The sequence below is a fragment of the Stegastes partitus genome, unplaced genomic scaffold (genome assembly GCF_000690725.1).
Source record: "Stegastes partitus isolate 25-593 unplaced genomic scaffold, Stegastes_partitus-1.0.2 Scaffold56, whole genome shotgun sequence".
Taxonomy (NCBI): Eukaryota; Metazoa; Chordata; class Actinopteri; family Pomacentridae; genus Stegastes; species Stegastes partitus.
In genome coordinates, this window is record NW_007577787.1 from 1082529 (window position 1) to 1097169 (window position 14641).

The 14641-nt window shown below is 41.0% G+C and overlaps 1 protein-coding gene across 1 annotated transcript in view; it reads left to right on the forward strand.

Moving 5' to 3' along the window:
* LOC103352955 (glypican-6-like) overlaps positions 1–10756 on the forward strand; it is a 59758-nt gene extending 49002 nt beyond the window's left edge. Inside the window, exons 5-6 of the mRNA XM_008275672.1 lie at positions 9681–9811; positions 10499–10756. Coding sequence (XP_008273894.1) covers positions 9681–9811; positions 10499–10756 — 389 coding nt within the window. The remainder of the gene's footprint in view (positions 1–9680; positions 9812–10498) is intronic.
* The last annotated feature ends 3885 nt before the right edge of the window (positions 10757–14641 follow it).

The following is a 14641-nucleotide window of genomic DNA, read 5'->3' on the forward strand; positions in this document are numbered from 1 at the left end:
AGCAGTATATAGATAATGGATGGAGGGTTTTTGAGCCTTTTTAAGGACATGCCACAGCATTTCAATTGCATTCAAGTCTGGACTTTGACCAGGCCATTCCAAAACCTTAATTTTGTTTTTTAAGCCATTCAGAGGTGGACTTGTTGGTGTGTTTTGGATCGTTGTCCAGCTGCAGAACCCAAGTACGCTTCAGCTTGAGGTCATGAACTGATGGCCAAACCTTCTCCTTCAGGATTTTCTGGTAGAGAGCAGAATTCATGGTTTCATCAGTCACAGCAAGTCGTCCAGATCCTGAAGCAGCAAAGCAGCCCCAGATCACCACACTACCACCACCATGTCTGACACACACCTTCAAAAAAATTCAACTTTCGTCTTGTCAGTCCGTAGAATATTCTCTCAAAAGTCCTGGGGATCGTTCAGATGTTTCTTTGCAAAAGTAAGACGAGCCTTTATGTTCTTTTTGGTGTTACGTTTCTACTTACAAGAAGCAAACAGACACGAGAACACTGACCATCAAGGAAGGAATAACTCAAAGGCGGGATAGATGGCAGTGAAAAAAACAGCATTTATTTACAGTTTTTGAAATAACTGAACAACAAAATGGAGGTTTCAAAAATGTTGGAAGAATCATCTGTGGGGTTGTGCCAAATAAGAGAAATAAAATATAGCAAAACAGGGCCTAACTCAAATCTTTCTCGGAAGAAAGAAAAGAGAAACAAAACTTACAGTGGTGGCACCAACCCACAACCTAGTGGAATAACAAAAGTAAAGGTTACCCAGTCTTACCTCAGTTTTACCTTCCCACCACAAACCTTCCCACCTGCCTTCCAAAGCAAGTGCAAGAACAAAGGAGCTAGAGGGCTTTTAGACGGGTTTCCTCTGTCCTGATTGGCTAACTGGCCACAGTGTGAGCCAATCCTATACTCTGCAGGAGCTCACAGGTGGCAGAAGCAGGAACTCACTGGTGGCAGCCAGTCTTCGTATTCCAACCTGCAGGAGACACACACACAAACCTTCCACTCTGTACGTTGGTCAGCAGTGGTTTTTGCCTTGGAACTCTACTATGGATGCAATTTTTGCCCCGTCTCTTTCTTATTGTTGAGTCATGAACACTGACCTTAACTGAAGCAAGGGAGGCCTGCAGTTCTTCAGATGTTCTCCTGGGTTCTTTTGTGACCTCCTGGATAAGTTGTGCTCTTGGGGGTCATTTTGGTGGGTCAGGACTCTTGGGAAGGTTCACCACTGTTCCATGTTTTCTCCATTTGTGGATAATGACTCACACCATCCTAAAGCAGTACAAATGGCCCTTTCCAGACTGATAGATGTCAATTACTTTATTTCTCATCTTTTCTTGAATTTCTGTAGATTGCAAGTGATCTGTTTAAGTGATTTCTTGATTGGACAGGTCTGGAGGTAGTCAGGCTTGGGTGTGGTCAGTGTCAGTTAATTCAGGATTTAACAAGGGGGGCAACTACTTTTTCACACAGGGCCAGGTAGGTTTGGAAAAAAATGTTTTCCCTTAAAACATGAAATCATCATTTTAAATANTGCATTTTGTGTTTACTTTGTCTAATATTTACATTTATTTGATGGTCTTAAACATGTAAGTGGGGGAAAATATTCAAAGAATAAGAATTCAAGAAGGGGGCAAACACTTTCAGAACAAATCTTAAAGAAGTGATTATGTAAATTTCAGTTCCATTTTCCTGTTTGTTCGCCACATTTTAAGACTTTTTGTGTGATATAAATCTCAATAGACTACAAAATGTGTTTTTCTTTTTTTTTTTTTGCACTTTTGAAGTGGGCAGGATTTAACAATGCAGCTTTCTTCACCTTTTTGCCAGTAATTGCCAAAACAAACCACAATGATTAGACAGTCCAGACAACCATTACAAAGCCGTTTAACTCCAGAGGTGTGGGTGAAATGGCTTTTTAGGCGCAGCTGTTCTAATTCACCGCTGTTCAAAAGCGTCTACCCTCTGAATGGAAACCACATGGGAAGAGGAAAGCCACTAACAGAACATGTGATTCTTCTCATCTAAAGCGTCACGCTAATTTTCTTTTAACATCACATCACCGATTTGGACCCCGTACAAGGTGAAGACAATAATAGTCTGTCAAGTCAACATGCTCAAATAAACGTCATTCTTCCACAGGAGCTGAAATAAAATATGCATCCTGTCGCCGAGTTTGGTTTTGCCTGCGAGAGTTCAAGCTCTCTGATTTTCAATCCACTGTAGCTCTGATTGCACAATCAGACGTGTTATTAGACATGCAGCAGATGCAAGGTGGTTTTTCTGTTGTCCTTTGTCTTGGAGGTCATCTAATAAATCCTTGATGATACAGAGCGTAGGATTAGCACAGACGCCGAAAAGGAAATTCATAGACATGAGCTGGAAAATATTCATAAATAATGATTGAGCCATGTTTTGAAAGAGACTGGTTAAATTCACGATGTTCAGTGAGAACAAACTCGCAAGCTTCGCCTATTAAGATTAAACAAGGACACGTTGCTGAAAGTGTTTTCAGTATGACCTATTATTTTGTAGTGCTGAAGCTAAGCACATAACTGAATGCATGATATAACAATCAGTCAACTGATCTGTTGCATTCAAGATTTTTGTTTGTCGCATACTCAGTATCGGCAGTGAAATGTAATGCGAATGTTCCACAAGGCTGTTGCAATAACAAGAAGACATTCATTCAGATAGAAGAAAGAAAATCATTAATGACGAGGAGCAAAGAGGTTGTGTAGGAAAGTGCAGCGTACATTGAGATAGATAGATAGATAGATAGATAGATAGATAGACAGACAGACAGACAGACAGACAGACAGATAGACAGATAGATAGATAGATAGATAGATAGACAGATAGACAGATAGACAGATAGATAGACAGATAGACAGATAGATAGATAGGGGAATTGGGTATCTCAAGCTCAGCTCACATGTACACATAATAACATAGATAAAAGACAACAAAGGCGACGACAGCAGCAACCAAGCATTAAATATATAACATATAATATGTTATGCATGCATCTACTAATATATGTTATATATCGTGCTGTTGCTTTATAAGACAAGGAACTATAATTACCACTAAAGATATCTGTCAGGAATCATCTGGGATTCGAACCTCTTGCACCCAAAGCAAGCATCCTACTCGCAGACCAATGAGCTGAGACGTTATTAAGAGCTCGCTGTTCAGATAGTTCACGCATAGATTAGTTGTATTTACCAGGAAAATAGGAGTGCTATTGACCTTCTCATTGAGATCTCCACTTCAAATCATATTGCTGTATTTACCAAGATGTCAGTTTTTTTTTCTCCCACTACTATGACTAATAAAATAATGAAATAACATCAACCTTGGATATTTTTGATTACTGCTTTTTTTTTTTTTCTTCCTTTTTGTAGTGCGTGTGCAGAGGCATCTGTACGCCAGCTACAGGAAGATGTTGTCGAGTGGATCTAATTACAGATTCACCTCCCACCTCTGCAATTATGAAGAAATGGAGAAAATTTTGTTCAGTGAGACAAATTATTCTCTCTGGTGTGTTTACGAGCAGGGGAAGCCCATCATTGTCTTTGCTCAAAGCAGCCGGGGCTGTTGAGTCTGTGCGGATCGTAATCAGAGTTGTGTGATGGTGATGTTGCTCTGTAACGTGAGGCTTTAACAAAACCCAAACAAGGATGCTGATCGGACTCCTCCAACATATTTGTGGGCAAAATACATGAAGCAGTCCTGTCAGCAGCCATGGAGGGAAGCTCCATGACATCTCCAGCACCATTAGTAACATGATCTGGTGGTGAATGTCTCGCTATTGGATTATGCTGCTTAGTTTGATTAGGAGTGCAGCGCAGCATCGGCGCCGCTGCATGCGTGGCTTTTACATCAGAGGTCCTGCTCGTTGTTTAGAGTGCTGTTATCACTCAGTTGCAAATCTGTGAAGTGATAATGGGAGATGATGAACGTGTCAGGTTTTATTTTTAACTAAAAATAAGTGTCTCTTGGGCTTCGGCACACTGGTGCTTTGGGCTGAACATCGGCATACTAACATTTGGTACAACGACAATGCTAACATGCAGGTGTCTAGAAAGTAATATTTACTATCCTCACCTCGTTATTTTAGCCTGTTAGCATGCTAGCATTTGTTAATCAGCGCAAAAACACAGTGCAGCTAAGGCCGATGGGGATCTTGACATTTTTCCAGTATTTGATCAAAGTAATGGACAAATTGACAAACCTAACTGATAATGACGCAAGATGAAAAAAATCAGGGGATAATTAAAATGATTTTCATCTGTCCTCAGAGGGGTATAGATATGTGTACCAGATTTCATGGCCATCTATTGATTACTTGTTGAGATATTTCACTCACCACCACAGATGTGAACCTCATGGTGTAGCTATAAAACAATGGGGGGATATATTGTCTGGGAATCCGGAATGTTTCTTCCAATCCTCAGGCTTCATAGTTAAATATTTAAGTGAAAAGATACGATTAGTGATATTTTTTCCCCTCATGTTGACACTGCAGGAATGTCACGGAGTCACCAGAAGTAATTCGACTTACACTCTCGACACCTAGAAAATGTGCAACAGATTTCAGAGCAATCGACATTTAATTTGAACCTCAAAACTCAAGGAGTATTTCAAATTATTGGGATTCATCCTTGGGGAACCCTTGATATTTGCACGGAACAGCAAACCCACAAACAATTTTTTGGATTTTTCACTCGGTATTAAACCCCCAGACAGGAGGGGGTGTGCTGTAGAACAAGTTAGACAAAGTCAGACTTTCAAAGTGTTAGCTGGCTTGACAAATCCTAAACCCTAATTTGGAGATAATGGGTATCACTATGGTGGTTAACTGTCTGTGTTATTGCAGGTTTTACTCCTATAGAATGAGGCGTTTGGCATGTTCTCTTTTAGTTTTCTACTTCACTTAAGAGGAACAAGTTGTTATAATAAGGAGCAATCAGGAATATAAAAGATGACTGTGGTTAGAGCGCTGTTACTGTAGATGATGCAAGAGAGGAATACTGGTAGAAAACTGTTAAACTTGTAAGTTAATACATTTAATTTTGCAACTTACTGCTTTGTCAGTGCAACCCATTATGTGTAACGTGAGAGCTGCACATTAAAGCTCCTACAATGTAAATTTCATTAATTTAAATATGATACTCAGGAAGATAATGAAATGAAAGATACATGAAAATCACTTTAGTTTTTGGGGACATTAAAGTGAAATTAATGCTATTGATTGAATTTTCTCTGTGATAAATATCAATGAACAGTTTTCTAATCTGTGTTGTATTAGCTGCAACACCGGCAGTGCAAAACGAAGCATGAAAACATATTAGTGCATTTTCTGCATCACCAGCTAAGTGCATGGCTAGATTCTCACGGTAATACATACAGTTAGCACCGCTGTGACTGCATAGCTTCGTTCAGTGCAAGAAAAAAATGAATTATCATTTTGAAAAAAGTTTGATCGGAGTAATTACTTCCTATTGTTTGAGTGTGCCATCTTTGTTTTCTTTAACACACGATGTCTTTGTGGATGTTCAAGATCTTTGACTTGATGCAAATTGTGACCAGGCGACAACATGCATTTTTCCTTCCTTTCCATTTTTATACCGTTTCATAGCACTATTAGTTGGTTGACTGAACCACAGATGAGCTATGCTTTACAGAATCCAAATTACACTGGAGCCATTTTTCATCCTGGGGAACTCTTCACAGGCAAAGAGCCATAGATGGGCCTGTTCACTCTCCTTATTTGTCCTTGTCTGCTGGAGGTTGCCGCTGGCTGACATAGCCTGAATTTAAGTGGACATCAATCTCGATAAAGAGGCAGAGCCCGGAGTAATATTACCTCCTCAATTTTTTTTAGCCGTTTAGCCAGACGGAGCAAGTAAGCATGTTTCCAAACCCCAAACTGAAACCTCTAATAGCAAACAAAATATTTGGTTCATGTTGTGATTTCACAGCGTGACATCTTTTAGCTTTTCCCTGCGTCTCAGTCCAGCAAGTCAGCGTTGCTTTTGAAAACCTCGACAAGATGCATCTATTTGCATGGCTGTGATGATAACAAGATTTCCTCTGGCTGGCCAGTGGCCTATCTCAACGCTGCAAAAGTGATGCAGGGAAAATTTGGCTCAAAGTGGCAGCCGTGCCACAGCGGACCGGACTTCACGCGCTCCTCATAAATGAGAGTCATTAATTCTCCATGTAGGTAGAGTTTTTCACATGCGGTGCAGGAGTCCCTCTTCCTGTGGGACGAAGCCATACCCTGGCCTCACTCAACCCAATCAGCGCCACTTCTTATTCTCCTGCTCTCCTCTTCCTCTGTCTCCGCTCGTCTCTCCCCTGCTTCTGTCTGCTTTCCCTCAGCTATGTGAAGACAAAGTTCCCAGATCTCTCTGTTTGTTGAGCCCATCTGATAAGTTGCAGATAAGTCACCATTGTTTGGAAAGATTGCCATCATCTCTGATGCTGGAGGCATTCTGTTTTTCTCTTATTGTGAAATATGAGTTGTTCCCAGTTGGCTGCGCTGACCTAAATTTTAAGTATTTGCACTTGACAGTTTTTTAAAGCTTGTGTGCTTGAATTTAGATATTCTTTCACGTGTGTTTGTTTTGTGAGCAGACACACCTGAGGCAGATGAATGAATTTACATCATAATCAGATTAAATTAGCGGCTGTATGGCAATGCCAAATTCTGCTTTTTTTATTTTATTTTTTTTTAAGAAACACAAGAACACTGACAGGAAGCGTTTAAAGTAAACTGCAGTGTGGTGTCAAAAAATCAATTAGGAAAACTGATTGGTATCATTGCTAATAGGCAAGTAGTAGCAGTCTTCCTTTTTTTCACTTGAGTTTTTTCTGCCAGTGCAAGTGTTATCTACACTTATAGACCATATGGTGGCACAGTGATGCAATTGAAGCACTACTGTAGAAAGCCATTTGGCACTGACATAATCTGTAAATTAAGATCTCAGTGAACATCACGGGCTATTTGCAATTCACAGTGTAAACAAACAGAAGAGCTCTTCAAAGGCTTCGGCTTCAACATAATTGGAAAGGAAATGGAGCCAGAGCTGAGCTAATGTTTCTCAGCTTTTTTTTTTTCTCTCTCTCTGCTATTAGTGATCTGAGGTCCCAGAAGAATGAATAGCTGGACAGGTCTTCCCTCAAAGAGCTAAAGTGTAATTTAGATCTTTTTAGTTCGGTTGTTTGTTTCGTGGACAATATTTGTGCCCTAGTTTCCCTCATTTCTTTAGCTCCCCTTTTTTTTTTTCCTGTTTGTGTTTTCATATTTTCAGTCACCATTTTTTTTTTGGTCTGTTCTCTGGAATATTATCTACTCCTTCACAGCTTGGGAATAAATTATATCATTCTCCTGTGATGGGTGGGATGGTTGGAGCAGCAAGCCAAAAGAAATATATAACATGTCATTGGAAAAAAACTGCCTTTTCGCATTTTGGTGCAGATTAAGTTCCGCTCTTAAGGGAGTCAGGACCACGTAAGAGGTCATTGTTTCTGTTTTCTCCAAATGACAGGATGACCTTATTTAGTTACGAGGTAATTGTAGAGTCATTACGAAAGCCTGCTGGTGAGTGAGGTCTTGTCTTGGGAGGTCTGTGGATGGAGAAACCTGTCCTGACAGACTCGAGTCCTGTCTCCAGATCTGGGACTTGCTCAATTATGACTTAGTGGTTTGGTGATGTCCGGTTCCCTACGGCGTGCCGTTCAAACTCAGACCTGCCATTACAGAGACCGTAGCACATTAATATAAAAAGCCTGTGGGGTTGAAACACTTTAGCACTGTTTCGTGGCAATATCAATTTACTCACTTAGTCTCTAAGGACAACAGCAGTTCCCTAATTAGTTTGAGCGGCTGTGAAATTTGCACCATGAGCAGTTGTACATAATAAATGCTTTGAATGTAACATCTTTTTTTCTCTTTTAAAGCGCTATCAGAGGTGATGAAAACAAGTGTTTGAAGAGTTTGATAATGACAAGTGTGTTCAACGAGGCCTTCTGGCTTGCATCCACACAATATTAATGAGCCGTTGACCTTTCTCACAGCGGATGTAAATAAGTGCTTGGCTTTCAAAAGTTATATTAAATCAATGAGTCATCAGCACGAATCACTGCGCGCAGCATAACAAAATTTTGTCGACTTGATTGAGGTGATCTCCATAAAAATTGAATTCGCCTCAAGAAGCATTCGTGCTTCATTAGCGTGTTTGTGGACTGTGATGAGAAGGGGGGCAGTAAGTGACAACACTGTGAAGTAATCAGAAGGGAAGATGCAATAGTTTGCTGTTTGAAAGCGTGACCTCTGGGAAGAGAGTTATATAACAAACCGCTAGTTGTTTCTTAGTAATATTTTTTTAATTGATTGGTGAGAATATTAGGGGAAAAAAATCAAATTACACCCCTCAGAGTTCAGAGCGACCGCTGCAAATTGTTAATTTTATTCAACTCAACAGTAAAAAATAGAAAACTGAGAAAACTAATAAATCATCACACTTAAGAAAATTGACCCAAATTTGCAGTTTTGCAGAAAGCAGCACTTCAAAAATTTGGTGTGGTTGGTTTTTTTTTTTTCAATCAGTTGATTGTTTCAGGCTACAAGGTGGAGCAATGGGTAGCACCGGTGCCTCGCAGCTAGAAGGTCGCTGGTTCGTGGGATCTTTCTGCGTGTATGTTCTCCCCGTGCAATGTGGGTTCTCTCCGGGTTCTCCAGCTTCCTCCCACAAGTCCAAAAACATGTTGAGGTTAATTGATGATTCTAAATTGTCTGTAGGTGTGAATGTGAGTGTGCTTGGTTGTCTGTCTCTAAGTGTAGCCCTGTGATAGACTGGTGACCTGTCCAGGGTGTCCCCTACCTTCACCCTAAGTCAGCTGGGATAGACTCCATCCCCCCTGTGACCCTAGTGAGGATGAAGTGGTGTATAGATGATGGATGGATGGATGGATGATTGTTTCAGTACCAGTTAGGTAGGCATAATGTTTCAGCACTGGAAGAAACTGAAATAAGTAGAAATCCGCAATATGGGAATTAGAACACTGTGGAATCAATCGTTCAAGGTTTTTTTCTTTTTCTTTTTTTTTTTTTAACTCTTTGTGCAAGCTGGCAGTTTTGAAAAACACAAGCAAATTGAGAAGACAGAAACAAAAAAAGGAACTATATTAGCATGATAACCTATGCACTGCATTCTCTAAAGCACTTTAAATACAGAAATACAGAAACGCTAAATGCAAAAAGACTCCACTGAGCTGCATCACAATAGAATATTTTTTCAAGGACATGAGGGGAATCTTGTTCGACTTGCTTTTCATGATTGTGTTTTTTTTTTCTTTTTCATTTTACATTGAATTTCTAGCTTTGTTGTCAACCTTAGGTATATATTTCGTCTGTGTTTTCATCCAGATCACCATCACTGAACATGTGAAAATACTTCTGATTGCAAATAGAGATGGACAGTCACATTTTAATGCAGTCGTTCCCCAAGCAGATTAGTTTGGGTTTGTTTTTAATTGCTGCATTGAAAGCTTATTCGCTTTGCTACTGAAATAATAAATGTTTCTTGGACTAAATGTGTCTATTCCCACCTCTGCTCTCTTCCCTCCACACCTTTTCCACCACTGTTGTGACAGATGCCATGCTGCTGGTGGCACAGAGGCTGGAGGGACCGTTCAACATTGAATCTGTCATGGAGCCCATTGATGTCAAGATTTCAGAGGCCATCATGAATATGCAAGATAACAGTGCCCAGGTCTCCTACAGGGTATGTCAATTAGATTGTATTTCCCAAAGAACAAACCTAACACCTCAGACAGACTCCTGAAGTCCAACTTTTATTTATTTTTTTCACAAACCAACGAAGGAGCTTTGCTGGAAGTCACGCTGGGCTGTGTCGAAGGTGTGCAGCGCAACACGTTCTAATTATGTCCAAGTTTAGGTCTTGTATTTGAATTATATGTTTGAATTTGGTCAGATAATCTTAGTTCAACTAACAGTAGTTAATGTGTTTCCTGTGTTTTACTGCATTTTTCTTTGCCCACAAAATTGTAGTCAGAAAGAAAGGAAAAGAAAAAAAAAAAGGGTAGGTGGTTGTGAAGAATATTTTTCTTCCTACACGGATTCGGATGCCAGTTCCCATTCAAAGCTAAATGCTCAGTTGGCTTTCCCATGCAACAGATGCAGTTTTGTTTATGGTTTAAGTATATGTGGTGTTTTCCCCAAAACCCATAAAAACTTAACTCTGCCATCTTAAATAGCATCGGTCACGGCTCCTAGTTGAATCACCTATGAACGTGGTTACCTCAACTTGACGCAGCGCAATGTCACACCGGTTGTGAGGGGTGAAGGCTTCACAAGACCTTAACAAAACAGCATGTTTTCCCCCCTATTTTCAGCGTCCTGAGTAATTTAAACCGCTGACAGTTGGGTGCCCATGTTTTTGTAATTGCAGGTTTTTCAAGGCTGTGGCCAGCCAAAACCCGCAGGAATCACTAGGTCTGCTCGTGGTGTTGCGGATGTGTTCAACGCCCGCTTCAGGCCCTACAGCCCAGAGGAGCGGCCTACCACTGCAGCTGGCACAAGCCTAGACAGACTGGTAAGGAGACAAAGCCGATGCTGCTGTTTTCAGACGAGACACTGCCTCAGTGTAAACATCATTTGTCTTTCTGACTTGACACTGTTGATTAAAGCTGGTGATTTGCCATCGTAAGCCCCTGGAGCCGGAAATTAATTCTTTGTACTTGTCCTCCATTCAGGCCCCCCTCTATCGATTTGTGTTTGTTAACGAATCAACAGCTTTAACCCAAGAGGGCAGTGGAAGGTGTGATGCACTGCGTTCGCTGCCCTTCTCATCTCTGTGTACTTAGCAAACAGAAAAGAATGGGATGAAAGGAGATGGATAGATTTTGTGAAGCTGACCATATCAATTGTTGCTCTAAAGCACACCTTTATTTTCTGTCAGATTATCTGTATGTTTGTTCGATAGGATCTTGATACGTGGATTTCCATCTCAAACAACCTTGAAACGTAAAATGCAGCATCAGGGTAAAGGTTAACGTAGGGCTGACAGTCCAATTCAGCTGAGAGACAGTTCTCATCATGGATTACCTTTGCAACCACGGTACCCTTCCTTTCTCCCCTCTAACCCTATTCAAAGTGAATCCTTATAAATTGTATTTCAGTGATGATGGCGTGTACGACTATTTGTGTATAAATGAACAGAAGGCACCGACATTATTAATTTTATTTAGTGGAATTGCAGCATCACTCATAATGTTTAAAACACGCCAAATCAAATGTCTTCGTGTTTTTCTGTCTGGCTAATAATAGGTTATTTAGTTGATGGGTACATAATTTGAAAAGCAGCCTTCTTCGCCATATGGCTTTTGAAATCCCTCAACAGTAAATGAGGTATTTGTTTTGTTCGATACTAATTATGTTTTCGCACAATCTAATTCATTCTCGATGCATTTTTGATGTCTCATATACGGCAGGAGTCTTTTTAGCTTTGCATGTCCATCAGTGATTTCTTCCACCTACACTGAATTAATTAAGACTTTCTGTTTTCTCGCCCTCATGCTGCAAACCAGAGGATTGTTTGGAATACGATGCAACACAGTGTAAGGTTCAATATCTTGTATTCATGTTTGTTTTGCTGGGACTATTGTCTATGACTTGTTTCATGTGTTTAGACTGGAAGCAAGAATTATGTTTTAATATTCCCTGGATGGGGTGGCCCAGCACAGTATCGAAAGCATTGGAGATTTCCAGTGGGCGAGCATTGTGACCTGTAAATCCCAGTGGTATGCGGCACCTAGTGTGCCATAGTCTCGTTTTCATCTCGCATGGGAGTCAATGTCACACGCTCTCATCGGAACGCTCGCTGTGATTTATTAGGTGCTCTAATGCAAGAACTCTTCAAAGCCCGATAACGTGGCGCATTGTGGCGTCAAAGTGTCAGCTGTTAAACGCAGTGTTTTACAGTCGAGCTGCGAACACCACAGGGGATTGTTGAACACGTGCCACGGTGTCCTCGGCTGGTCCGGATTCCCCCTACCGAGATCCAACATAAACCTTCGTCAACCGCCGTATCCATTCGAGACACATCCCCAGTCCAAGACCCTTCGTTGCTGTAGCTAATAGAGTGAAGTCCTCGAGGAACCCGACCAATCAGCGGACGACCTGCTCCGTCAGAGCTGGCAGAGGGGAGAGCTGTGAAGAGTTGGTGGGGGAGTGTTACAGACAGCATCTGTTATAACGGTACAGTGATGTAGAGGCTCGCTCCAGAAAATGGAGCGCAGTGACAAGAGCTTATTTTTTGACATCCTATAACTAAACCAGTTTACCTGAGCAGAAAATTCCATTATCAACACGCCTGAGGTATCACACTGATCTGGACATGGGAGGCTGCAGATTATGACTTTCTCGTAATAGGCTGTAATACGTGTTTTTCGGATCATGGAAAGTAAAGGAAAATGTATAGTTTGTCTTATGGCTCAATGCAGCTCACATCCGTCGCCCCGGAATGAGAATCTAAACTCTATTTCCATAGATTTTGGAGTTTTACTGACTGAATGCTTTGAATGCTTATGCCATTTCAAACGAGAAAACTAGCAGCCGCATGCAAATGAAGCGACACTGACTCATAGCCAAGTACACTGCAAGCATTGAACAGATTTTTGGGGCCACATGAGGGAACCAAAACAAGCTAGAAAGTCACCACTGACATTTTCAGTAATATGGCGAACTTGTTAGCAAACCCAGCCAGCACATACACGGCAACATTAACTTGACGTCATGTTGCAGGCGATTTGATGAATATTCACCCTCCCCTCTGCTATTGGCCTCCAATAAGTCTTAGTGGAGATATATGGCTCTTTAGCTGCTGAATGCTCTGCTCCGTTCTCTGTTGTAGCCAGCCGCTGACTGTCTGTCTGCTGTTTGATGCTGAAAAGACAGTGTACAGTGCATTTCACTGAAAACAGCTACTCGGGCTGTCTGAAAACAATGCTGATGAGGGCACTGAGGGTGAACCGAAGAAGTGAAAAAGTGGGCTGGAAAACCAAAACAATGACAGATAATATTTTTCAGCAGAGTTTCGTTGCTCTACCTTGCACTTTAAAGTACTCCAAAGGATTTCTATTGGATTCGAGTTAGAGACCAGGTGATGGTTTGTTTTTTTGTCCTTTCTGAAACCTCTTGCATGCTTGTTGCAGTGTGTCTGGGATCACACCTCTTGAGGCAGGGAGTCATCTTTTTATTCATTTCTATAAATGTCATCTCCCCTGCACCTCTTGCTTTCCCGTATCGTCACCCTCCCAACTGAGTGTTTCATGGTCGGCACCATCCAGTCACTGTGGTAGTCCTGGCCAGGTCCACCCCAAACATGCTGGATCCCGTCGGATCCAAACAAATTTGTTTTGGTTTCATTTGACCAAAGAATGTGCTGCCAACATTCATCAGACTTATTTACATGATTTTTGGCAAAATTTAATCTTGAAGTTTTCTGCCTATTGTGAGCAATAGTTTCCTTCTTGGACATCGTCCGTAGAGGCCGACTGCACGCAATGTCACTCGTACCGTCTCACTGAAGCGCCAGTTTCCACAAATATTCCCTGTGCCAAGTCATATGCACTTATGTGTGTGTTTTTCAATGCACGATTGCATAAAATAGAGAATCTGTGTGTGGAATCATTTTTCAAGGACAGCTGCTGCACCTTCTGTTATTGGTAGTATAGCTCTTCCTGTACCTCCTAATCACCACCACAGCTTATGTTCCAGGCTGTTTCCCAAAAAAAGTATGTTCCCATACAACTAAACTGCACTCTCAATTACATTTTGAGGTAAACCTATTTTCTGCCCAATTATGTTCGTGACGTATCACTAACACATTTTGAATCAGCATATCTTTGCCGTTTATTTCATTGCTTTGCTGCCGCTTCTTATCAGCCACCTGATAATATATTAGATGGGGCGAGACTTATAACCTTGTAATCCAGAAAATGGAGAAGTCTAAAACATGTTGGGAAAAGGCCGTATTTTAACCATACCCTTGGAGTTTTCCCAAACCTAACCAAGGAATTTTGGTGCCTATCCTTAACTTAGCTTCTAACAAGTAGTTTTCTTTGTGTTCGTAGAATTTCAGTGGTACTGTTTCCTGGAAATGCGACATCCTTAAGTGGATATTGGTAATTACTTACACTGCAGTTATTACCAGTAAGCTGATCTGTATTACACTGAGGTTGTCGTTAGAGGGCCAGTATTTTTTAAGTCATTAATCTAACATGTTTCTTTCAGTTCAACTTAAAAAGAGGAACTGTATGCAGATTAAACTCATTCACTGTAAGCAACAGCTGTCAGCAAACTTCACACTGGAAATATGAAGTTAACAGCTATTATAATATCCTATAATTACTTCCCAACTGTGTGAAGACATAAATTGAAGAACAGCTGTGTTTTCTCAGTGACAAGTGTGTGGTCCCTCCTCCAAGCTAAAGCGATGCAGCGTCTGTCAACATGATAAGGTTAACCTCATCGAGCGCTACTACAGTTGTATCGGGGGTGGTTGTGTGTTTAATCTCGTAAATTAAAGCTG